Source organism: Schistosoma mansoni, chromosome W (assembly GCF_000237925.1).
Source record: "Schistosoma mansoni strain Puerto Rico chromosome W, complete genome".
NCBI classification, from domain to species: Eukaryota; Metazoa; Platyhelminthes; class Trematoda; order Strigeidida; family Schistosomatidae; genus Schistosoma; species Schistosoma mansoni.
The window spans coordinates 7,040,718-7,066,397 of record NC_031502.1 but is presented as its reverse complement, the minus strand read 5'-3'; the positions used below and the strand labels follow the sequence as shown (position 1 = coordinate 7,066,397).

General features: G+C 36.7%; 1 protein-coding gene across 1 annotated transcript in view; it reads left to right on the top strand.

The window, feature by feature from the left end:
- Positions 1-4,480: 4,480 nt before the first annotated feature.
- The window catches only part of Smp_139030 (hypothetical protein), a gene marked incomplete at both ends in the record, with an annotated part of 36,919 nt that continues 15,719 nt past the window's right edge, over positions 4,481-25,680 (top strand). Inside the window, 6 exons of the mRNA XM_018800056.1 lie at positions 4,481-4,667; positions 12,244-12,338; positions 14,245-14,307; positions 16,098-16,555; positions 17,761-18,175; positions 23,776-24,048. Coding sequence (XP_018653907.1) covers positions 4,481-4,667; positions 12,244-12,338; positions 14,245-14,307; positions 16,098-16,555; positions 17,761-18,175; positions 23,776-24,048 — 1,491 coding nt within the window. The remainder of the gene's footprint in view (positions 4,668-12,243; positions 12,339-14,244; positions 14,308-16,097; positions 16,556-17,760; positions 18,176-23,775; positions 24,049-25,680) is intronic.

The following is a 25,680-nucleotide window of genomic DNA, read 5'->3' as shown; positions in this document are numbered from 1 at the left end:
AGTGACTTTTAAGTACACATTTCGAAATACAACCGAAATTGTCTCGATTGGAAACTCTGGCTCTATTTTCCGATCTACTGACGATGCTGAGTCTATAATATCTTCCATATTCTCTTTCCATACGTTAGGTCTGGGTTGGACTGACGCGTGCTCGTTTTTGACAACTATATAGAAGTCAAAAACTAGAACTGCATGATCACTTTCACCTAGGAGTGGCATGTAATCGAGATTCGTGATGTCATCCTCATAATGGGTCAATATAAGATCTATTAAGGATGATTCAGAGTCCGGGACGTACCTAGTCCTTTTTTTCACATGTTGCACTAGGGCACATGTGATAACCGCATCAACTAATTCCTGCTTGAAGAAGTTTTCTGACAATTCAGTTCTCAGATTTTTCTGGTCTACCGTGGGTGCATTAAAGTCATCTAGGGTTAGACGTCGACCACTTTGTGATCATGTGTTGAGACCGTCTGGCTAAACTTCATTTACCTCACAGATTTGACTGCAGTAGACCAGACCAATGAGCATCTCCTGTCCCTTGCATTTCAAGTGGCAACTGACTAATTCACACGTCCCACTCTTATGGAATGCGTTATCAATAATGGCGAATGAGGAAGTACTCCTAATGAATAGAGCTACTCTTCCTCCTTTACGATTCTGGACTCAGTCGACTTTTACTTACGTGAAACCTTCAATATCAAGTTCCATACTGTCTATAGTCTGCGTCAGCCACGTTTCTGTGACTGCGATTACATCTGGCTTGGTAGAATCAATCTGCACACCTAGTTCCGACGGCTTGTTGAGCAAGCTCCAAGCATTCGTGTAACAGATCCGAAGCCTATTTGAAAGACTTCGTGCTGCACACATAGTGGCTTCGGGATCATTCTCTGTCGAAATCTCATAACTTGAAAATTTACAATTTTTAGGTCTTTTTCGGCAGCATCTAACCTAAGTTTTAGTTCTTATTTAGCTTCTCGTCTTTTTACACAGTTTGTGAGCGGCTAATCCTTATGGACAAAAGCTCGGATATATGACCCTTAACGTTTCTTCGTTCAAGTACTGAAAAAACTTACGAATAGCCCATAAGACCCTAAAGCCTTTGGCAACAGCAGCCCTACTGTTACCCATAGTTTTAAAGTTACTACTTAGCATGACTCCTAGATAATTATAGTCCGTTACTTTGTGTAACACAACACATATTGTGTAGTGATATGGCATCGGATAGCAAGCCTTTTGTGTATGGTCAGCACTGCCAACACAACCACAAACAACGATTTTAGCCAGACCGATTAAAAGCTTCAGGCATTAGATTCCTGCAAATTTCGTAGTACCATCATTTGAACTTTCCATTACATGCCACTTTCCATTGGTATCGACAGCCCGGGTGCTGCCCATTTCTTTTTTTGCACTGTCCATATATCAATCAGAGGCTTTCAAAAAAAACTAGACTCAAACGATACCCAAATAAAAGAGGAGCATTTTGAAGACAAAAAGTCAAAAACCGTTCGGACCAAAAGTGTAAACAAATACAAAAAGAACCAATGTACTCAAAAGTACAGTTGATAATTTACTTTTGAAAAAACGATACTCTTAGAGAATACTTTGTCTGAAATAAATTCAAATTAAGTTAAATCAGTAATTTTTATGAGTTTTTTATGGTCAGAACAATACAATAAATTCAGAAAGGAAAATAGTATTATCCTTTTAAATAGCGCGCAGATCAAGTCGCTATACTCCCAACCGTAACATGCTTACCATAACAGTTAATTAGAAAAGAAAATCATTATTCGAAGCTTTCAAAATACGAAATAAAATGAATATCATGACTTTTAGCAACATGCTATTTTAAATGACGTTTTAAATTCGCTCATCGTTTTGGTTGCTTTTGATTGGTCGTTCAAGGCCGTTGGTTTTAGTGAATTTGGTATGAAATGCTTTGAGAAGTTCCTAAGATTCCTAGTTGACGTTTGAACTTCTATTTCACTCGTTATCCCTATAGTTTGTATCTGTTATCATCCTCAATTTAGGCTAGAGCAAATTTGTCAGCTGATTACCAGTTTTCGAAAGTCTCAATTGAGACTTTGTGTTAACCATGTGTTAACTGAGAGACCCCTATCACAAGGGTTGTCACAAGCTACCCAGTTTGATGTCGCTCCAAAAGTAGAATTCTATTTCTTTTCCAAAACTGTCCATTATTAAAGAACTAGTCAAAAAGTTGCCGCGAGGAGTTGTTTTTATCACGCACCTCTTAACTTAATAGAATACCACTTGACTTAATTCAGTCTATGGCAGCGGAAAAATAAACAAGCGATTCGTAAGCCAGTGTACAGACAATATATTACTAGTATAGGTAAAAAGTCCAAAACTAAATATTACACCATTAAATTAGTCTCATAAAATGGTTTTTTCCGGGCTTTATTCCCGAGTTTTATGCAGCAAGACTTGATATGAACAATGAAACAACGGGATGAATAACCTATAAGAGCACCCCGTAAACTTGGGAAGCCATATAAAAAACGGAAGCAAATAGTAATTGATTATGTGCACACAAACATGTGGTCTGGAAACCCAAATATATGTAGCTTATACTCCCTTTTACTTCGGGCATAACCTAAGCTAAAATTGACTTCGTTGATTTACTAAGGTCACTAGGTGATAGATGTCAATTCTGACACTATAATCATTATAAATAACATTTGTAACCTACAAAGTCATCATAGGGCTTCTGATCTAATTGAGCCGTTGTTGTACCTGGTTCTTCAGATGTTTAAAGTGGAAATCCCTAAGACCAGGAATTCGCACTGCGTGGATTGTTTCGCTTCGTTCCAAATGTTGAGTTTTCAGTGAGAAACACCAACTTATCCGATTAGATAAATCTCAAATGTCTGACCATTACTACCAATCCACATTCGTCCCAAGTAATGAAGACTCACTAACCCACAATCTGTTATCATCCAACAAAGCATTGCGATTCGTGGTTTTGTGTTTTTGTATATTTATTTATAGCTTCATATATCGGAGTTTAATTCCTAACAGAAGTTTACGGTTACATCTTTTTGGCAATCATAACAGTGCGAGTATCTTGTACTGTCAAATTACAGAGACTTCATACACGAAACCTAACTAAAAATTCCAAGGAATCATCTCTAATGAAACACTATTCAGATTATTGGTCCTTGGTTCTGAAGCTGACATCAGTTCAGGGCGGAGATTATCTTCAAATCAGCGGGAATTTTTACAAACAGTAAATTGCCTTATTATCATATAACCTTCAGCAACCTACTTGGGAACCTTCTTCACCTTCTGTATTTCGTAACTTGTGGAATCAATAAGATCAAATAAGTGTCCTTCTATGGTATCGACTGTACTATATCGTCAGATTACTGTGGTTAAACGACATAGGCCACTAAATTTCAAGTTAGTAGATAAATAACGTGTTCACATCATGACTACCACTAAACGGTCTTGAATCAGGATAAAATAACTGCTCAGTTTCCTAGTGATTTCAAGGTTTCACTTGACTTAGAAGTCTCATCAGCCCTGATGGGCTGATGTTTTACAGAATCTTAATACGGATTCAAAAAGACTTGATTTTCGGCAATTTGTATTACTCATGAAGTAAGTGTGGTATCCATCTGACTATCAAAGGGTGAATAAAACTATGTAATACTCCACTATACTACTCTATGGCTGTGGAACCTGGCCTATAAAAGTAGAATATATGCTTTTGTTCCAGATGTTTGGTCGCAAGCGTTTTGAAAGTATTTCTCTTGTATCATAAAATGGCCAACTAAGCAGTGCTGAAGTTATCCATAGGGTTATTTTAATTTATTTAAACACAAATATTGGTACAAAAGGGCACCAGATATATATGCGCCACACAAATCTCATCCGATTTGTGTGAGGGCTGTGATACTGAGCAGGTACCCAAACTGAAACAGGTGGTTTTCTTAGGGGACCACACCCGGAGTCCTTGACCTAAAGGTCTGATCCACAAGGCAGTGGAGCATCGTGAGGAGATGCAGTCCCATGGTAGCCGGTGACTAAGGATTGATTCATACGCCATTTGTCTCTTCAGGATACTGGAGCCCATGTGCACCATTGGTTTGGAATCAGGGTTTTCCAACTCCCCTAGGTGGACTCGCCGTGTCCACCAACCCGGTTAAAGCGCCGGACATTCGCTTTTCGTCCTCTCAATTTCGTAAACATCAGTAGTGCCACGAGAAAGCAGTGAGTAGGACTTCTCTGTCAGAGGCTATATACGCGTGGTCATGTGAGAGCATTTCGAGAGGGAGAGCTGACTTTCCCCACTCTCGGCCGTACCAGGGCATTTGGGGGCTATCCATAGGGTACTAAGCAAAGATATGTTTCCATGATTTATCACTTAATCCGTAAACGTTTAGTTCTGTATTTTAAAATACAACAAACAAAGTTCATCAGTCTTTTCTTAAAAATAGGTTTTAGCTCATAGTGAGCGATGAAAGAAAGCGACAAATTTATTCCATCTTGTGAGCATCATGCAACAGAAGAATTATCATCAACCAAATCTGAGGATTCTAATCTTCATAACACTTCTGAAATTCCCACAAGCTTACCTAGTCGAATTGAACTAGTTCGACCCATTTATCACCAAATTTCAGATTTTTGTTTCGATTTTGATTCGGGTAAGTTTCAAATTCATCACAATGTATCATTAGTCCCATTGATTAGCAACACTAGCGTTTATTTCGCATTTCGTTCCCTTCAAAATAAGTGATTAATGGAATATGATAAAAATACCATGGTCGTATAATAATATTCCTGTTAGATTTAATGTCGGTTCACAATGTCTCTTAATAAGTGTTGCTCGAACTAAATAAAGTTCCAGGTAAAAACTTATACTACTCTGAAGCCACAAACAATAATCTCTAACGTGATAATAAAGTATTTATCCGTTAAAATTCACCATGTAACCGTAAAGTCACGATTATGCTATTGTAGGGTGTTTTTACAAAGTAGTCTAGTCATTTCCTATAACTAAACTTTCTATCTGCTATTTTAGATAATATTCTCAAACAAATATCGAACTTTTCTGCAGCTGCTGTTTGAACTGATTGGATGATTATATAACTCATTTACCATATATAGGTTTATGTATTCGACTTAAAGCCATACTTTTCATGGGAGAGCTATTAATTCGTACTCTATCCAAACTGAAATACATAAAGTTTAAATATTCGACCTATCACTAGTTGAAAGTCGAGTGCTGTAAGCACTTAGCAAACTGGCCATTCCCTAATCAATGTAGTATATTTCCGATAATATCAATATTTTCATCGGTTTATAAAAGTTATGAATTAGAACCTTATAACCCCCGACCGTTGCTGCTACCTTGACGTGGTGGTCGGGCTTGCCTATCGTGATGAACCAATCGAGCTATGCTGGCTGGAACAATCGTTCCTCGAGGTCCTACCATGCTAGACAGGTCGGTTGAAGAGCGGTAAGATTAAAAGCAGCAATCCCAAGGTCCGAAGGCGAAGTCGTACTGCCGACTGTACAGAGGTGTGACGGCAGTAAGGTGTTTCCTTCAGACAACCAGCATGACAGCGATGCTGCCTTCCCACAAGGAGGGGTGGGGTTAGAAAAGGCCGACCCTAAAAATGCACACCTCGCCTTATCCCACGGATATCCGTCTCCGGCGGTAAGGTCCTTTGAAGAACGGAGCTAGCACGTCAAAAATCCTCCACAAAAAGGCCGTGCGTGACCGGCCTCAAGCAGTTGTCCCTTGGGCACTGCGGTCACGCTCCCAGGTCGTTAAGACCAACACTAATCCAACTTCTTTTTCAGGTCCCTCAAGAAATGCCCTTCCACAGTGTGGGCAGCCGAGAAGTGATATGAGCCCTCATGTCCATAACTGCACTCGAGACCAATTTGGTCACTTTCAAATCCTTCCTACACCTAATAACTCTTATCTCCACGACTAACCCTTCCCACGTCCTTTTATCACCTCGCACCGCTAGGGCAAACGATTCGAGTACACGGAACGTTATTCCTGGTCTCCTGAAACCACGCTCTAAACTACATGTAGGAACTTTTAATGTCCGAACATTGTGCCAAATAGGACAACAGGCTTCCTTAGTTAGAACTTTAGAATCTCACACCATTGATGTGTGCTGCGTCTCCGAAACGCGCATACAAGATCCGAGTAGCGTCATTCATTTGACCTCACCTTATCAAAATAAAGAACCATCTCGATACACGCTTCGTGTATCTGGAAGCCCTTGTGCTGCATCCCGTGGCCTCGCTGGAGTAGGTATAGCATTAAGTCCTAGGGCAGAACTAGCTCTTTTAGACTGGATCCCAGTAGACAGTCGTCTATGCGCTGTCCGACTAAACGGATCAGTAAGGACTCGGAAAGATAGGGAAACTCGTCGTTGCCTCTTCGTCGTCTCTGCCTACTCTCCCACTGACTGCAGCTCAGACGATATAAAAGATGAGTTTTACAGGTAACTTTCTGACCTTCTCCGAAAAGCTAGGCGCTCTGATGTAGTAATAGTGGTTGGTGACTTTAATGCTCAAGTAGTAAACTAAGTGAAAGGGAAAGATACTTGGGTGGATCTTATGATGTCGTGGCTCAAAGAACAGATAATGGCGACCGTCTGTTGCAGCTGTGTTCAGATAACCGCCTATTTCTTGCAAATACTAACTTTAGGCATAAGGAAAAATATCTGACATGGCGACCCCCGAATTCGTCCCAACGTTGGACCCAATTAGATCACATCACTATCAGCCACCGATGGAGGGGCTCGATAGAAGACTGTCGCTCATTCTGGAGCACATGTTTAGACTCAGATCATGCTCTAGTGCGAGCACGTATCTGTCTGCTTCTCACTGGACGTAGGAAAGAAACTGCAGGGAAGCCTCTAAGGGTTCTACTTAATGATAGGCAAGCTAAGAATATATTTCAGGAACTACTAGAAAAACAGTTAGGCAGACATGTAAGTTGTGCCCACCCCGAAGCAGCGTGGAATGACATCCGTAAAGCTGTGGAAACAGCAGTGATATCCGCTAGTAAAGTAAGCCATAAGGTCAGGGAGAAACAATGGATCTCGGCAGCATCTACCGCACTGATAGATGCTCGAAAACTCATCCCACCTGGCTCTGAACATAACGAAGAGCGGAGTCAGCTTAAGCGAAGGCTAATAAGAAGCCTACGCAATGATCGTGAACAGTGGTGGGTAGCGAAAACAAGAGAGATGGAAAAGGCAGCGGCAATAGGTAACAGTAGACAGCTATTCAGACTCGTTAAAGAAACCGGTACTACGAACCCAAGTATCAGTGAAACTATCTCAGATAAAGATGGGCATATAATTCATTCTCAATCCAGGAGGTTGGATCGATGGGCAGAACACTTTAGGGATCAGTTCAACTGGCCTTCAGCCACACTTCAATTACCCACGATCCCCAGTCGTCCTGAATGGCAAATTGAGGTAAGTCCTCCAACTCTCTACGAGGTTGAAAAAGCTATAGGAAATCTGGAGCGAGGAAGAGCAGCAGGCCTTGACAGGTTTACTCCTGAGATTCTTAAGGATGGTGGTCCAGTACTAGCAACGAGATTGACTAAGGTCTTAGGTAGGATCTGGGAACTGGACGTAATTCCATCTGACTGGTCCCAATCACTGATTGTGTCAGTCTATAAGAAAGGACAAAAGTCCTCTTGTGACAATCACAGAGGGATCAGTTTGACTAATATAATGTCTAAAATATTAGCTTCAATAATACTTAGACGCCTAACCAAGGCTCGTGAACAGCAGACTAGAGAAAACCAGGCTGGTTTTCGACCTGGACGTGGTTGCATAGACCAGATATTCACTCTACGTCAGGTCCTAGAACATAGACATACATTCAGACGTCCCACAATAGTAGTATTTCTTGACCTTAAGGCGGCATTTGACTCTGTTGATCGTGAGGTTCTATGGCAGTGTTTGTCAGTGAAAGGAGTACCAAAGAAGTACATTAACCTCATAAAGGCTCTCTACTCGAACACAACTGGTCGAGTTAGAGCCTATGGTGAATTGTCATCAGAATTGATTACCTCAAGTGGTGTTCGTCAGGGCTGTCCATTCTCCCCATTCTTGTTTAACATTGTCTTTGACATGCTTTTGGAGACAACACTTTCCTCATCTAAATTTCCAGGGGTTGAACTTTTACCGGGAGGCTCACTTGTTGATTTAGAATACGCCGACGACATAGTTTTATTCGGTGAAGACGCTGACAAAATGCAGAGTCTTCTGACCACTATAAGCAACTATGCAGGTATGTTCGGGATGCGATTCTCTCCCTCGAAGTGCAAAATGTTACTTCATGATTGGGTTGCATCGACACCTGAACTAATGATAGGGAGTGAAATAGTTGAGCGTGTTGGCCGCTTCACTTATCTTGGGAGTCTCATCAACCCTTGTGGTCTGGTATGTGACGAAATCTCAGCACGGATACAGAAGGCTCATCCAGCTTTCACCAACTTGCGCCATTTATGACATAGGCGAGATATCCGTCTACCATTCAAAGGACGGGTTTACTGTGCAGCAGTCCGTTCCGTCCTACTTTATGGCAGTGAAAAATGGCCGATATGAGTAGAGGATATTCGCAGGTTACTGGTATTCGATCATAGGTGTCTTCGAAGCATTGCTCGTATATCCTGGGACCACCGGGTAAGTAATGCAGTTGTTAGGAATCGGGTACTAGGTAATGATGGCAAATCGATTGATGAAGTAGTGAAACTTCATCAGTTGAGATGGCTGGGACACGTGTTGCGTATGCCCAACCACCGACTGCCCCAACGTGCAATGCTTTATGGTGTAGGAGTAGGTTGGAAGGAAGCTAGGGGCGACCAGACCAAAACGTGGCATAAATCCATGAAGTCGCTGACAATTGGACTGAGCCATGTTGGTAGGTGTAGACTACCTGGCTGGGATTCGCGAGATGATAGCAACCGATGGTTAGAGACCTTGAATGACATGGCTCAAAATCGTTTGCAATGGCGAAGGTGCATCCACTCTTTGTGTTCTCCCAAATTCTAATCTTCTGAATTCCTCATGTTCCTATCTTTTTTCCCTTTCCAAATTTATTTCACTGTATTAAACTCCTTCAATAACATCTTCAAACCCTAATCTTTCACATAATGCTTATATTCTTACTACTTCTACCACTATGAGATTTGAATCGACAACTGCATCTCTGTGCTGATGTGGTATGGCAACTCGAACTGATGTACGTACATACGAAGTTCTACATTGTGACTGACTGAGAACCTTATGACCAAATAAACGGATTGTTGGATTGTTTAGTGAGTGAATCCGATCGCGATCGATAGTCAGCTATTCTACAACTACCCATTGTTTCCAAACAGCCTGAATAGAACATTGTAATAGGTCCCCCGATTTTTATTGAAGTTCAAAACAGCTAAAGCTAATCTGAAACGAACAAGATCAGATGGTCAAGATGGATTCACTTCAGAGGTTTCTAAGATTTGAGGTCTAGTTTTAGCGATTAGATAGACTAATATTTTAGCTAAAATCTGGAAACTGAAAGTAATCCCATCTGACTGGTCTCAATCTCTGATTGTCCCAGTATATAAGAAGGGTTCAAAATTATCCTGTGATTACCATAGAGGGATTAGTTTGACTAATATAGCATCTAAAATACTATCCTCAATAATTATCGGGCTCCTAACTATGACTCGTGAAACCCAAACACAAAATCAGGCTGGCTTGAGACCTAGTCGTGGCTGCATCGACCACATATTCATTATTCGTCAGATCGTAGAACACATGTATGCTTATCGTCGTCCGATAATGGTGGTCTTTCTTGACTCAAAAGCAGCATTTGACTCTGTAGACCGAGAGGTTCTGTGGCAGTGTCTGTCATTGAAAGGTGTACCTCAGAAGTACGTAAACCTTGTGAAGGCTCTTTACTCGAACACTATCAGTCGAGTTAGAGCTTATGGCGAACTGTCATCTGATTTTACAACCTCAAGTAGTGTCTGGCAAGGCTGTCCACTATCTCCATTTCTGTTTGATTTCATCATAGACCTACTTCTGGAAATAACGTTCTGGTCGTCTGAATTTTCGGGAATTGATCTCCTTCCAGGAGGTCCACTTATCGACTTAGAATACTCAGTCCTGTTTGGTGAAGACGCTGATAAAATGCAGAGTCTTTAGCTAACACTGAGCAACAATGCGAATTTGTTTGAGATGCGTTTCTCCCCCTCTAAATGCAAGTTGTTGCTTCAAGACTGACCTGCGTCAACACCTGAACTAAGGATAGAGAGTGAAGTAGTCGAACGCGTCGACAAATTTGCTCATCTTAGAAGTCTGTTCAATCCTAATGGGTTGGTGTCTGACGAAATCTCTGTACGGATTCAAAAAGCTCGTTTAGCTTTTGCCAACTTGCGTCACCTACGGTGAAGGCGAGATACCTGTCTATCGATCAAGAAACGAGTATACTGTGTGGCGGTTCGTTCTGTTCTACTGTACGGCTGCGAAACGTGACCAATAAATGTAGAAGATACTCGTAAGTTACTAGTATTTGATCACAGATGTCTTAGAAATATTGCTCGCATCTGCTGGTATCACCGGGTAAGTAATAGTGGGGTTAGACGCAGGGTATTAAGGAATGATGGTAAATCAGTTGACGAGGTTGTGAATCTTCATTGACTGAGGTGGTTCGGCCACGTGTTACGTATACTTGAACACCGATTACCACGACGCGCTATGCTGACTAGTATTGGGGATGGTTGGAAGAAAGTTAGGGACGGCCAAACCAAAACGTAGCATCAGAGCTTGAAGTCACTAACTTCTAGTATGAGCTGTGTTGATAGATTCAGACTAATAAGTTGGGGTCCGCAAAACTATCGTAACTAATCGTTAGAGACTCTGTGTGACATGGCTCAGAATCGATCATAATGGCGTAGGTGTATACACTCTTTGTCTCCCCTTAGACCGTGAGATTAAAATTACTTCATACCTATATTTCTACGAACTAATGCTTTCTCCCTATATTATATCCTTATACACAATCTTTTATATATTACTACCATTGAAGTAACTACTTCTATGAATTCGGTGTTCATCTTTCTGTGCTAATGGGGTGTGGCAACTTGGACCGATGTTTATATGTGCCTGGTCCTATGTTATGAATGACTGACGATCGACACTCAAAATGCTGTGATATGAGATAGTCAAGTGATGCCCACCACGTGATTAAATATCATAGGCACTTGGAGAGAGTGTTGTAGGTTACCCGCATTCTAATAATATAAAATCTTCCCCCACATATCAGTAAAGGTGCATAAGATTCCTTTGATCCTACTACTGACTGACAATTTTTGAATATCACTTATATGGATTACCGTCATGTTATGTCACTTAAATGGAAGCTATCGAACATCTGTTAAATTCTCTTCAATTGTTTGAAGTCGGCTACATACGTGGCTGAGAAGACCTAATGACTTCAAATAACAAGGTAAAACATGTTGGTATATCATCATAGATTAGATAAACAACTTATAAATTACTCACAAACTACCCAGTGCATATGATATCAACATCTTCATCAAATGATCTGTATGACATTCTAGACTCTTTAAAAAAGTGCTACCATGTAGTATGAGTAGTCTGATATAAATCAAACTAATCAACCAACCTTTCTACTCAGATTTATGTGGAAACAAAAAGTGTCCAACAAAAAAATTCGTCTTCATATTTCCTTATTTGGTCTTGAAGTTTGCTAACCTCCTACGAAATGTTCATTTCTAAATGAATACATTTATTTCTAATGTTAAAGCCTAATTGATTTTGCATAGAATTCGTTAATCATGTAAATGAGATATTTGAGGAAAGAAATCCACCTAAAGAGCAAAAGTCCATTTTAAATGCTATAAATAAGTAATTAAATCATCGATAACTACACAAAACAAGTAAGTTGATCATAATTAATTAAAAAAAAACTATGGACTACTAAAATGCATGTATTACTAATTCATACAAGCTGAAATATTTCGTATCTACTTAGTTTCTATAACACTCTTGCAATAATTATTGATTTAAGCTGTAGACTTTTTCCCGTTTTGTTTACTGTAAGCCAAATACCTAGGACTGTTTAAAGAATATCCTAGCTATTTTTTTTCCTGCAATCTTTTCCTGAATTATTTTCTCAATTCTTGCACACTGTAAACTTAATGTTTCAATAATTATATTCCAGAAGGTATTCTTCGTCATATTCAAACAGGAGACACATTCTGTGTAAAGGTAACTTCAACAGGCCCATCACTTAAAAGACAAGAAATTATTCGTGCAGTAAGTTTACTCGATTTAAGTATTTTAAGGATTACTCATTTTTCCCCGTTCCATTTATTTCCACAGAAGTGGCCTAATGACCTTAAAGAATCAGCTTAATGTTATTAGGCTGCAGGTTTAATTTCTTTTCTTCATATACTAATCTAATATCATTAGCTTTGGTAGTATAAGTGCAATTTTTAAAACAGAATACACCAATTCGCAATTGATAACTGAAAAAGTTGCATATTCTGTTTGTTTCGTAAATTACATTCTAAATACAAGTTATTTATTCAAAACTACGTACCATCACACTTCCGAATCGAATATATACTTCTGCACTTGCCAAAACCTCTGCTAGTATCAGCTAAGAAAGAATTTTAAATTATGGCTTTTAAAGTTTTTGAACTTCATACCAAAAGTTTGATCTGGAGTCCTTAGTGGCTAATGCTCAACTATACCTCAAATTATTCCTTAAATACCGTTATTTCTCTCATTTATCTTGTTGCAAATCCCATCGACCCAAATAAAGTAGATTATCTGAAAAGTTACATATATAAATAGTTTCTTGTCATATATCAACTGTATATAGATAATATCTTTGCGTCACTGTCTACTTGGCTGTTGATTTCTATGCTATGGTTTATTATTTATAAATTATGAGTAATTTGCGCTTCCCGTTATATTGCTGTGACACCAGAAAAGTCTCATATTTTGGCTTTGGATTCTAATTATTACCCAGGTTATATATACAAAATCACTATCCGTGTACATATTTGACACTTGAAATCAAACTATAATCTACCAATTATCTGTATTTTCACTCAATGTCACGTTCTAAATAAATAGAATAATACATGAGTTCATAAATACACACATTATGTTTGTGAGTATGCTTCATCAAAAAAACTTGTAAAAATCTTACTTCGTTATCGAATTAAATTATATTTATTTATTTAAGCACATAAATATTGGTACAAAAGGGCACCAGATATATATGCGCCACACAAATCTCATTTGATATGTGTGAGGGCTGTGATACTGAGCAGGTACCCAAACTGAAACAGGTGGTTTTCTTAGGGGACCACACCCGGAGTCCTTGACCTAAAGGTCTGATCCACAAGGCAGTGGAGCATCGTGAGGAGATGCAGTCCCATGGTAGCCGGTGACTAAGGATTGATTCATACGCCATTTGTCTCTTCAGGATACTGGAGCCCATGTGCACCATTGGTTTGGAATCAGGGTTTTCCAACTCCCCTAGGTGGACTCGCCGTGTCCACCAACCCGGTTAAAGCGCCGGACATTCGCTTTTCGTCCTCTCAATTTCGTAAACATCAGTAGTGCCACGAGAAAGCAGTGAGTAGGACTTCTCTGTCAGAGGCTATATACGCGTGGTCATGTGAGAGCATTTCGAGAGGGAGAGCTGACTTTCCCCACTTTCGGCCGTACAAGGGTATTTGGAGGCGAATTAAATTGTGTAAAATAAAACTTAACATCCTATACATATGTAAATTCTTGAACATAATATGGAAACTATTTTAGAGGGATAATAATGATTAATTTGATTACCTTTTAATTTTACATTCTGAAGTCTGTTCAATTACTGGGATGCTCTTTTTCTATTTCTTATTCTAATTTTATGATTAATTTTTGTTTCAAATATATTCTGTGAATGAAAAATAATGTTAAGAATCTCGAGGAATTTTGTTTCCTTTCTTTAGAATGTAACTCGATCATTTTGCCCTCTGTGCGTTTTTAATTGAACTATGTTTAGAATAAAAATCAACATTTTTTTATGAAGTACACTATTGTGTTAATGTTTACTGGAACTATTTATTTAACTTGGGTAAGATCTTCTTTAATAAACTTTAGACTTCTTAACGTAAATAACAATAGTTTAAAACGAAATTATCTATTCTGTATCTAGATTTGTACACGCTTAATTCGTCAACGTTTATTTGCTTTAAATATGGAATCAAGTCAAATTCCGGTAAGATTATTCTAAACTAACTGTATAGTTTGTGTATGATTGGACTATATAAATTTCATTTCGTTATGTATGGAAAAAACCAGTAATACTTCTTTTTCTATCATAACTCAATAAATCAAGTTCTAAGGGATTAGTATATGATGAATTTTACAATTATTAACTTATAATACTCAGTATTTATGTGATTTTTTGTAGACAATTGAATAAGTGTGTTATACAAAGTAAAACCTTACTCAAATTTACTGCTTTGATCTAGATTATAAGACTAAGATATAAAAAACGTGGGAATGATAACATTTGATTATCAGCGTTTTCAAAGCTCAGGTTTTGTCGGGTCGAAACATTACATTAGAAATATTGATATTAGTTATATAATTGTATTTGGTATTTTTCTCGTAATGACTGAAATCGTTTGTTGAATGTTCATTTAATGTTTGCAGCAGTAAACTTCATAGTTAGTCTACACTAGAGAATAAAGTATAACCAGGTTAATGGCATTTCGGCGATACATAGTTTTTACAATTTATTCTCTAAGCTATCTAATTAGGTACGTTACTGACTTAGTGTGCTAAATGATGGCCTAAGTACCACCCTCAGTGGTATTACCTTATTTTTATTCGATTAATATAAACCTGGATTATGAAGGCCTCCACATTTCAGGGGAAGCACGAAATACAATGGGCAGCTTGGATGCAACTAGACGATTTAGACTTCGTGGGTGACCTGACCACACACGAACAAATGCAGCTCTAGATAACCAGTGTAGCAGAAACCTCTGTATCAGTAGGCCTCAACATGTACAAGGGAAAAAGCATGATCCTCAAATACAACACGGAGAACACCAATACAATCACGCTTGATAGAGAAACTCCGGAAGAGGTGGAAACTTTCACGTACCTGGACAGCATCATCGATGAACAAGAAGGATCCGATGCAGACTTAAAGGCAAGGATTGGCAAAGCAAAGGAAGTATTCCTACAGTTTTAGAATATATGAAACTCAAAACAACTGTCAACCAAACTTAAAGTCAGAATCTTCCATACACATGTCAAGGCAGTCCTGTTGTGCGGAGCTGAAACTTGGAGCACTATTACAACCATCGCCATAAGAGTACAGGTATTTATAAATAGCTTTCTACACGAGACCCGTTGGCCAGACACTATCAGCAATAGTTGACTGTAGCAGAGATCGAACTAGCTTTTATCTGAAGAGGAAATTAGTATAAAAAAGCTGGATTTTGATAGGAAACACTGTGGAAATCGTCAAACTGCATTGAGAGGACAGTCGTAGCTTGGAATGGAATCGTGAAGGCAAAAGCTAAAGAGACAGGAAGAACAAAATATTTCACTGTAAATTGAAGGCAGGCATCAAAAGAACAAGTAGAATTTGGCAACTGTTGGTAAGTAGAGCCCAGAATAAAGTAGACTTTAGAATCCCGGTAGGCGGCCTACGTTCTACGAGGGGTAACAGGCGTATGTAAGTATTATAAACCTTCACACAAGTTTATCATTTATGTATTCATCCACAAAGATTTGATGTAGTAAGGGAATTTTATAGACTGTGATTCAGCTTAGGTTGCAAACTGTGAGGAGATACTTATGATAATACCAACAACTATAATCAATATAAAACACAGAGGGACAAAAGATAAGTAGTTCAGTATAATCACGAAACTAATCAAGTTGCTAGTTTACAACTAATAAAATTGTGCAATAAATTCTTGGTTACTTATAAGTAGTCTATTCCATTAACAACTTATTATTTTATTTTTCTTTAAAACAATTCAATAGATTCCTGGACATCCTACTCACTGTATGAGAGTTTTACATTCTAAAAATTTTTTTACCCATAAAGGTCCCATCATTATTTTATTACAAGGTGGTGGAATTGCTCAGGCTGGTGTTTGGGCTCCACGTCTTCTATTACATCCTCAACATGGTCTACAGTCTGGCAGTCAAATATCTTTAGTCAAAAAAGCACATGAACAAGGTTATGCGATAGCTATTATCAATGCAAATGAACATGTCCCGAGTGAAGCAGAAATGGATGCTATGGAAACATTTCCTAATCCTTCTTGTCCATTATTCAATGTTACAGAATGTACACGTATTGATCCTAATCTTAAGTCACCTGATCATGACAACAATCATGATGTACCAATATATCTCACTTTACCTGATCATTCAAATAAGTTAGTATTACCTGTGCTTGACAATAAATCTCACCATCCGGTTGCTCTTGATTCAAAGTACGTTAAAAACTGTATTCGACAAAATAAAGTTATTTTCATCTTTGTATTACTAAGGAATTCGGTGTATACATAATCACTTTTTAACAGTTATAGACACTATAATAAAATTGTTAAATTGATCCAGTTTTGTCCTGATTGAAAGCTATTATCTGACTTATATTTTCTAAGTCATCTTTCTGTTTCTTAAAAGCTAATACTAGCTATTCGTTTGCCGGAGTATAAACATAAGTTCTTCAGTTCAGATGAAGTGAGTATTCGAATCCTTGTAGAAGGTAAACCGTTTCATCTACCAGGCATTTGGCCTTTTTTTATATAATTAGTAACCATTCTAAAAATCCTATTGTAACCAAATCCCCATCTTTATTGTTGAATATCTTTTGAGCCCCATATATTCGGCTCATATCAATGAAAATCTTTAAATTATTGTTTGAATTGTGATGAGTCCGCTAGAATGAGTTACAGATTATATACTTATGTATTATCAGAGGATGAGCTACTCACATCTGAAAACCTTCATTCTTCTCTACCCTTCGCACTTCTGAGTAGTCTCATATCAGAACGAAACAGCCTTCTAGTGATTCCTGGTTTTGATTGGTTATTTGACCAAGTCATTCTGTAATTTTAAACAGTAAAATAAAAATATCTACAATCTATATAAGAACTTTCGTCTAAATTAGAGCGTATGGTTTCACAGTATTTGAGCGCCGAGTTGATGTAGGACATTAAATAGGAATAATATATGTGTAAAATCTCAGCGAATGAATTTGAAGTAAATCCAACGTTTCGCCTGGCAATTAATTCCTTGAAAAAGCTTGGACTAGATCGCCAGGCGAGACGTTGGATTTACTTCAAATACATTCTATGAGATTTTACAAATATATTATTCCTATTTAATATACACAATCCTTTTCTTTTCTATGACCACCTAGCTTGAAATTGATATTTGTCTTTCCCGTTAAACGATACCTTGTATAGAACCTCCATTTATTTTAAATTTTATGCTTTATTGTTTATTTTGTTCTTTGTATTACATAGCTTTCTCCTTGTCATTGTTCTACTGAAAACTCTTTCGCCCGAAAATTAAGTTAATGAAACCCTACACCTTTCATGCTTGAGCAAAATACCAGACAGTTTCATCATACGTTGGTCACGTTTATATATTTCCTTGTATATTTTGTGGAATTTTTTTGTTCTTACAAAAGTTTAGAAAACCCAATACTGTTTGTACCATGTAAATCATCTGCTGAACAAAAATCCAAACAACTATTTCGATCATATTTGACAAGAGCACCGTCATCATCATCAGCTTTATCATGGTTACTGACTGGATCGAATTCTACATCCAGTTCAACTATGCGAACAAATTCTGATCTACAGAAAACACCTGTTTGTTGTGTGAATTCAATTTGTTCAACGAATGAAACTCGTTTAACTTCATCGACTACTGATTTGACGTTGAATACGCATGTAAAATCTGTTGGTTCAACGGTTAGCGCACCTTCTCCATCATCATCTTCAATGCTAAATGCTACTCATTCACTTAACTACGAATCACAGTCACAAAAACCTGCGTTTTTAGTTCCATCTAATAGCATCGCTCTTAAGAATTTGACACGAGTGAGTCTTAATCATCATTTAGTGATTTTACACTAGTTGCTTTATAGTATATCATCTTAGGATTCGTTGATAATAACTTCAACTATGTTCATTGTTCATTTTCTGTTTGTAAAACTTTGATAGTTGTTTGTAGAAATACTTCACTTAAATTTTAACAGCATTTGAGTGGGTTGCCGGCTTTAACATCTGACAGTTTAGTACCGAGAAAATCTGAAACTAAAATCACTTAAGGGACACGTGACTAGAATTTAGTTCAGCTTCCTGATAGATAATTGATCAACTGTGGCCTATCTAAAGTTTTATTTAGAAATCTTAAAAATCTGTGGATTAAATGGAGAAAATCTCATGATTATCACAAGGTACAATAGTTATATATTTGTCATTTTCATCAGAATAAACACATCTTAATTCGAATAAAATTAAGCTTCTTTTACAAATTGTTGGAAACCAGCAGAAGTTAATCAACATCTAAGAAAATAATCAGTACAATATAGCCTGGACGATTCCACTATTGTCATCTTTTAATTCATATAGTCTAGTTGTACTAACCACAACTGTAGTGAAAATTTATTTTTCACTATCAATGAAGTGTTTGCTATATAGTTGTAACTACTTGTCAATAATATAGTTCCGTTGCTTTTTACAAATGTTTCATGTATTTCACTAGCTTTTACTGTCTGAAATAACCGCGAATGCGATTCAGCGAGTAAATCATTGTGCATTTGATTTTTTTTAGCTGACGTATGAAATTGTATAACCGTTGACTACAGTACGAATTCGCCCATTTCAAAAACAAAATACAAGAGTATACCATATATTTGGTGTTTTGAGGTCATATATTGCGAGTGAAATAAATTTCAGATAGGTTCAGTTTCTCAAACGTTTAGGGTGCGATTGTGAAGTTATTTATACGGTCATTACTAGCTCTATTTCTTATTTTCTATCATAATACCATTAGCTATTAAAATGTGTTAGGTCTGAAATCAGTTCCCTTATCAGTTTCTGTCGGGTATGTTTAATCCACAGGAAACCGCTCATTTACTGTTTATTTTGTTAATTTGCGGATTTAGCGATCCTTTTTTTACCATGTTTAAAGATGCTGTTTTTTATAAGTCCATAGCTCTTTTACTCAGCTTAATTTCTGCTCTATTTCGAATGTCAGTGTGCCTATGTTTTTGCACGTGTGTTACTCGTTCACATCGATCTTAAGTCTCTACCAAATAAATCTTCCTGTATTTTGGTGTATCTGAGACTAGGTCAGAGAGGAGATTTTTTGTACCCAGGTATCAAAAGTGAAGCTAAAAGTCATTGCTTATCAATACCGAAGCCATTCAGTACTCAAACAAGTTTGAGCTCCGAGTAATAAGTAGCCATTTATCAAAAATATACAGCTAAAGTAGTTGTTAAAATACACCTGTGCTACTTAAAATGAATATCAGTGGGCTAAATCTGTACACTTTTTTAATTTCTCAGCAAATCACTAAGGTAGCAATGTAATGTTGGAAGTTGTATTAGGAAGATTAAATTCGAATAAGATTTCATGCGCATTGATAATGAACAATCATGTTTTGGCATCTTATCGCACAGAAATGAAATTGGTTTAAAAGTACATTTTGTCTTTTTAATCTGATTAGTGAAAGTTCTCATTTTGACATTTAGTAAAAAGAATGAATAGAACGAAAGAATTTATTTTCATCATGGTTCTATACTGATATATTCTTATATGATTTACTCGATGAGCATTATTTCGTTGTAAATTATATATATATATATATATATATATATATATATATATATATATATATATATATATATATATTCGTGTAGAGTCATAGTGAATGACTAATTGAAAAGAAATTTCTTCTCTCTATTCATTCTTCCAACTGAGTATTGTACCTTTGATGTGTAACACATTTTCCCGTACAGCATACAGTGTATTTTTCCTTCGTTTTCTATTAATTCTATGGATATTGCGGCAACCTTTAACGCAAGGTAGTTTTTATATACAATAATTATAACAATTAAAACAGACATTTTTACTGCCTTCATAAAATAACAGACATAAAGTGACTTTAAACTTAAATGTTCTGTTTAATCGGATGATATGTAGTTCTCGCTTATATTAAAAAAACTACAAAATTACTAGTCTAAATATATTTTCTACCTACAATACTTTTTGCTGAATAAAAATTTAAGTGACCTTAGTTTACTAAGATAATTTGTTAGCGTGACCGTTTAAGTGGGCGTATTAAATTAAGTATGTGATAATATGCTTTGTTATACTTCCTGATAAGCGAAAAAGTTTCAAAAAAATTTCAAAATAGCCGCTTTATGTCAGGTAGTTGGTGATTGTCGGGAGGATCAGTTTCCTTCAGATTCCAAATTAAAGACTAGTCTTGACTAGCAGGAAACCTTGGTTTAGAGTTTCTTGTTGACTCCTTTCAACTACCACAATATATCAAAAGACAGTTTACTCAATATCGAATTAATTAGATCTGTGACCACATAACAACTTGATTGATAAGATTCGATCAGCACTAGAGAACTAGACAAACGAAAAATTAGTGATCAGTCAATGTGAACCTAGGTTTGTATTCTTCGCGATACATACTTTCTTCTTACATCTATATGAAAAATTTTCATCATATTTCAATTTTTGATTTTCAAGATCTATTTCATTATTTAAGAGTAGAGGTTCGACAGAGCGAACTTCATTCATAAAATCCAACGACATAAGAATTTTCTTCCTCTCTGTCCTAATTAAATTGATCGGTCGATTATCTGATTCTTAAATATAAGGAAAACTTTTTTCATCTTTTTATTTTACATGGTGGGAATTTAGTTTTCTGAAAGCTAGAATCAGTAAAATATTATCGGAAAAGTTGAAAACACTAAACAGATTTCAGCTTTCCATTCTACATCATGGTAACCCGCTCTTTAGCGCCCGATAGTACCGTATGGTATCAATCCAATGCTTTACCTGAGTCATTAAATCTAGGATTTAATACACAAAACACTTGATTTACTTACGATATTATCTTTCAAAAATATAATCGTCACTATGTTAATCAACTTTCCGGAGAATATATATGTAGGTTGATCTCATGAAAAATTCTCGACACTTGTTAGCACAATATCTCATTATTTTCTATGAATCTTCAGTGGATTTCGTGTTTGCTTTATGGAATGGTGTTTTGTACCTGTCCTGTCCTGACATAAAACCAATTTACAAGATTACTGAACAACTATGAAATCAGTTATTCAATGCATGATATTTTCCTCTTTTGTTATTTCCTCTTGCCTTGTGTGCGAAAATCAACAAAAGGATATAAGGCTTTCCGGACTTACCTACTTAGTTGATCCGTAAAGGTTTTTGGTAATCTATTCAGTTTGTTGGTAGTATTCACCACAGATTAGTCTCTTTCAGAGTACCATTTAGAACCAGACAACACTGAAAAATTGTTTCATCTTAGTACGGGACTCGTTAACAGTCAGTCAGTCAGTCAATCGCCTCGTAGGACCCGGTACGTGTGTACATCTCTTCAAGTTGTTATACCTCATTAGCACAGCGACATGAAACTGTTAGAGCGAATGCCAGACTAATAGAGGTAGTGAGACTCGTTCACAGATAAAATCAATCCTTTACAAATACTACTTACAAATTAAACACGTTTCCACTAACCTCCTTCGAATAAACTGTAATCGCCAGTTCACCAGCGACTTCCTTCAATGTTTTCTTCAGTTTTTCAGTTAGAACTTGTAACCTGTAGAGTTCAGACATTTCGAAGGGTCAACGTTTGTCCCTAATGTTATTAAATGTTGGTCGTGCTTTATCGACCTAGTGGTTCTTCGGGTTAAGCGTTTTCTATGAGGGCTTAAGGTTCTATGTCTGATCCCTAATGTGGTCGCGGATATATACTCCTGAGAAGCTACTAGGACTAGACAGTCGTCGTGTGATACTCGGCTATTAATGATCAGTCTGTGACAAATACTACTTACGAATGATTTACATAGTTAACAGATATTTGCATTTATTATTATGCATCTTTTGTATCGAAAAATGAAACGTGAAAATGTTTATCAAGCTCAATTATTACTTGTACCAGTTGATTAATAACTTTGTTTTTACAGTATATCTACCTTTTTGTCAATATATATGCGAAAAAGTTATTCACGTGTTAAAGAAGTCGATCACTTATAGGCTATATTTCTTATGATTGATATTTCTACTGGATTTATATAAGTTAGAATATCTATTTCGTTTAGTTAGTTAGTATTCATTGATTTAGCTACTTCAGGTGGAAAAGGAATAACAGTAATAACAAAAAATATGTTTTATGTTACAATTTTTCTAATGAATTCAATTAATTAAGCTTTCTTAGTATCAAATCAAGGCAACGTTGAAAAGAAGTAAAAGTAAATTGGAGTATTAAAAAGTGATTTTAAACACTTCATACATAAATAAAACAAATTTCCAAAGCAAAGAGCTCTAGTAAAAAGTAAGACATCTTTTTTTCGAAATATGAGGTAAGACGGAGACCTGTGCACCATTGCTATTAATTATAACTCAAGAATAGACATAATGTATGTCCTGTTTATGTTGACAAATATAAGTAGTATGTAAAACCAATCAGAAGTGGAATGCCTGGCACCGGAGGATTGAGAAGATCGAATTGAAGAGAACGGGAATTCAAACAGAGAATAATGGTAATAACAACAGAATTGAAGAAACCATAACGCATGTAAATGACAACTGAAGGAAGATGTGCAAATAATGTATTCAAAGTATGGTTTTCATATTTCACGAAGACACCGAAATTTTGCATTAAACAATAAATTGGTCTTCCCTAACTGAGTTCTCGTTCGCTACAGATATGTTTATGAATTCGCCTCCCACATGATCTGACCATACTAACTGATTTTCCATCCTTATATATTACTCTGTTTTGAAATATGATCTTTGTTCACAACTTGGTCATCAAGAATGTTATGATGACTGTCTTTACTGTGTACCGATAAACGTGCACACTTTTTTTAACTATCTGTTTTTTTCATTATTTCCTTTGATAATACCGTATTTCATACTATTAATTGTATGATATATAAATTCGACTATCAAATTGTTTATTCATAATCTACTTGATGTATAACTCATTTTTTAAACATTCTACCAATGGATTTATATTTACGGATAAATATTTAGTTAGGTGAATTGTGCGGAAGGTCTTGCAATCACGGACTGACATCAGTTGGTGAATTGTTAATGATACTAGAGGACGGTCGCACTATGTAGTAAATTGATCAAGACTGTAAATGGGGACTACTATGGATTCTAACTCAACAGTTTAAAAGTAGAGGCCTCGCCCCGAGATCTGAAGGTCCTATTTCAAATCACTGGGGGGTTCGTGAGTATATATTCCTAAGGAATTCCATGCTAGGATGTATCAGGTATCTCCGGTATTCATTGGTCTTCGCTGGCTGACATCAGTCTGTAATAAAAAGACCTATCATTATATAAGTATTCGTTATTCACTATCCTGTCATTATCAACGATGGGATAAAGAAATAATTCCCTTTATATTTACTCATTGAAATTATAGGTCCCACAAGGTAGGAATATTGTTTCAGATAATATGAATTCACTTAACTCATCTAATTGTCAACCATTTGTTGAAAATTCAACTTGCGTAATAAATCCCGGAAATAATATTACTGCTGTTAAAAAATCTTCAATTAAATGTCATTTTCCCTCAATATCAGTGCCAACAGCATCAACGACACTACCAACAACACCTGATATACCATCATATTCCATTGAGAATAGAGACCGAAATTTTCCAAAGGGACGTTCACTAAACAATGATCCAATAGTGGTATGTTTAATAGTGCAATTTTTAGTAATGATGCTTTTCTCTATTTTAAATGATTGTTTGATTAAAGTAGCCATAATGTAAATTTCATTCATGTTATATTGTAAAAGGTTAAGTTACAGTTTTATTATCGTATTTTTAGAAACTTGTTCGAAAATTCCACACACTTTAAATACGTTTACTACAGTCATAAGTTCCATTTCGTTTTACAATTCAATAGAATCGATAGTAAAAAATAGTCTTCATCGAATTACGTTCACAAATTCAAAGGATCTGTTGTTGAATTATAAATAGAACGTTACCCATCTGTCAAGCAGAGACTTATGCACTTGGTTCTGAACCACAATTTGTATGTGAAGGTTATTGATACTACTCGATTGCCCAAATAAATGTGGGACACCACTCAAAGCTACAACCTTGTAGTTAAAAGTTGAACGCCGTCCGTCGGACTTCTACAGTTTTTTTTAAAGTTTCATGTAAATATTACTTACTTATTGAATATTAATATGAGTTTGTCATTGATAGACTTCTTGAATAGCTACTCACAATCGTGACATGTAGTGCCAGTTCATCTATGACATTAGATGTAATCGTGTGACTATACCACATGTGTTGAGTAAAACTAAGAATATACACTTAGATTCTGATAAGCTGACTAGATAAAAGATTTATATTCTCCGCTAGTAATGGCTCTATGTTGGATTGTGTGTACTAATGTAGATATGTACTACTTAGGCATCTAAAATCCGAATAAAACAGCATTTGTCAGTGGTTTTTCAATTGCTATTTCTTCTATCGTTGATCTAGGAAAGATCTAGGAAAAAATAAACAAAAATCATAACATCAGGGACTGACCATGTTTGTACAACCGTTCAAACTAGAAAGCATGGGACAGCTGTTTTGTATGAGTATGGAACCACTGAGTAGTGTGCATCCACGACACCACCCGGGATTAAACTTAGGCCCTTCAGGCTTCTTGGCCAGCACTTAGCCTCTCAACAACTGGATTGGCATCCAGTATTTTTAACTTCCATCGAATCAGGCCTGTAGGTCCTTTATCAATCCCTGATAGGGTCATGGAAGCGCATTACTAAGGAAAAAGTAACTGTCCAGAGGTTCCTAGTTTTCAATCGTCGTTTAACTAAAGTCCATCTATGATACGAGACTTCAACAATCTCTAAAGCATCTTATAGACAGAAAAAATGTCCAAATAAGATTAATGTTATTTATTAATAAAATATTTTACATGAATTCAATTTGATTATCATTTATTTGTATAAAAGTCTCATTATACAACTAGTATAGTTTTACCCATTTATGGTTAAAAAAAATAATAATAACCTAAATTAATTTCATTTAGTATTGTTTGTTTGAATCTTCCCATCGATGTGTTAGGACTGCAGCTGGTCAGTCTCTAATTGGCATATGTGCATACTGTGCGTATTGCCTCGATATAGCCTTGATTCACAAGCATGATAAGCAAAGATGGATAGTGGCTAGCAGTGGAATCCAGGACGCGCGTTTCGTCCTATTTGGGACTCGTCAGCTGGATGTACCTGCATCTCAGAGTTGATGTTCACTCTGGGACTCGAACCCAGTACCCTTGCTTCAAGTGGCTATCAGAACTCAGTGGCC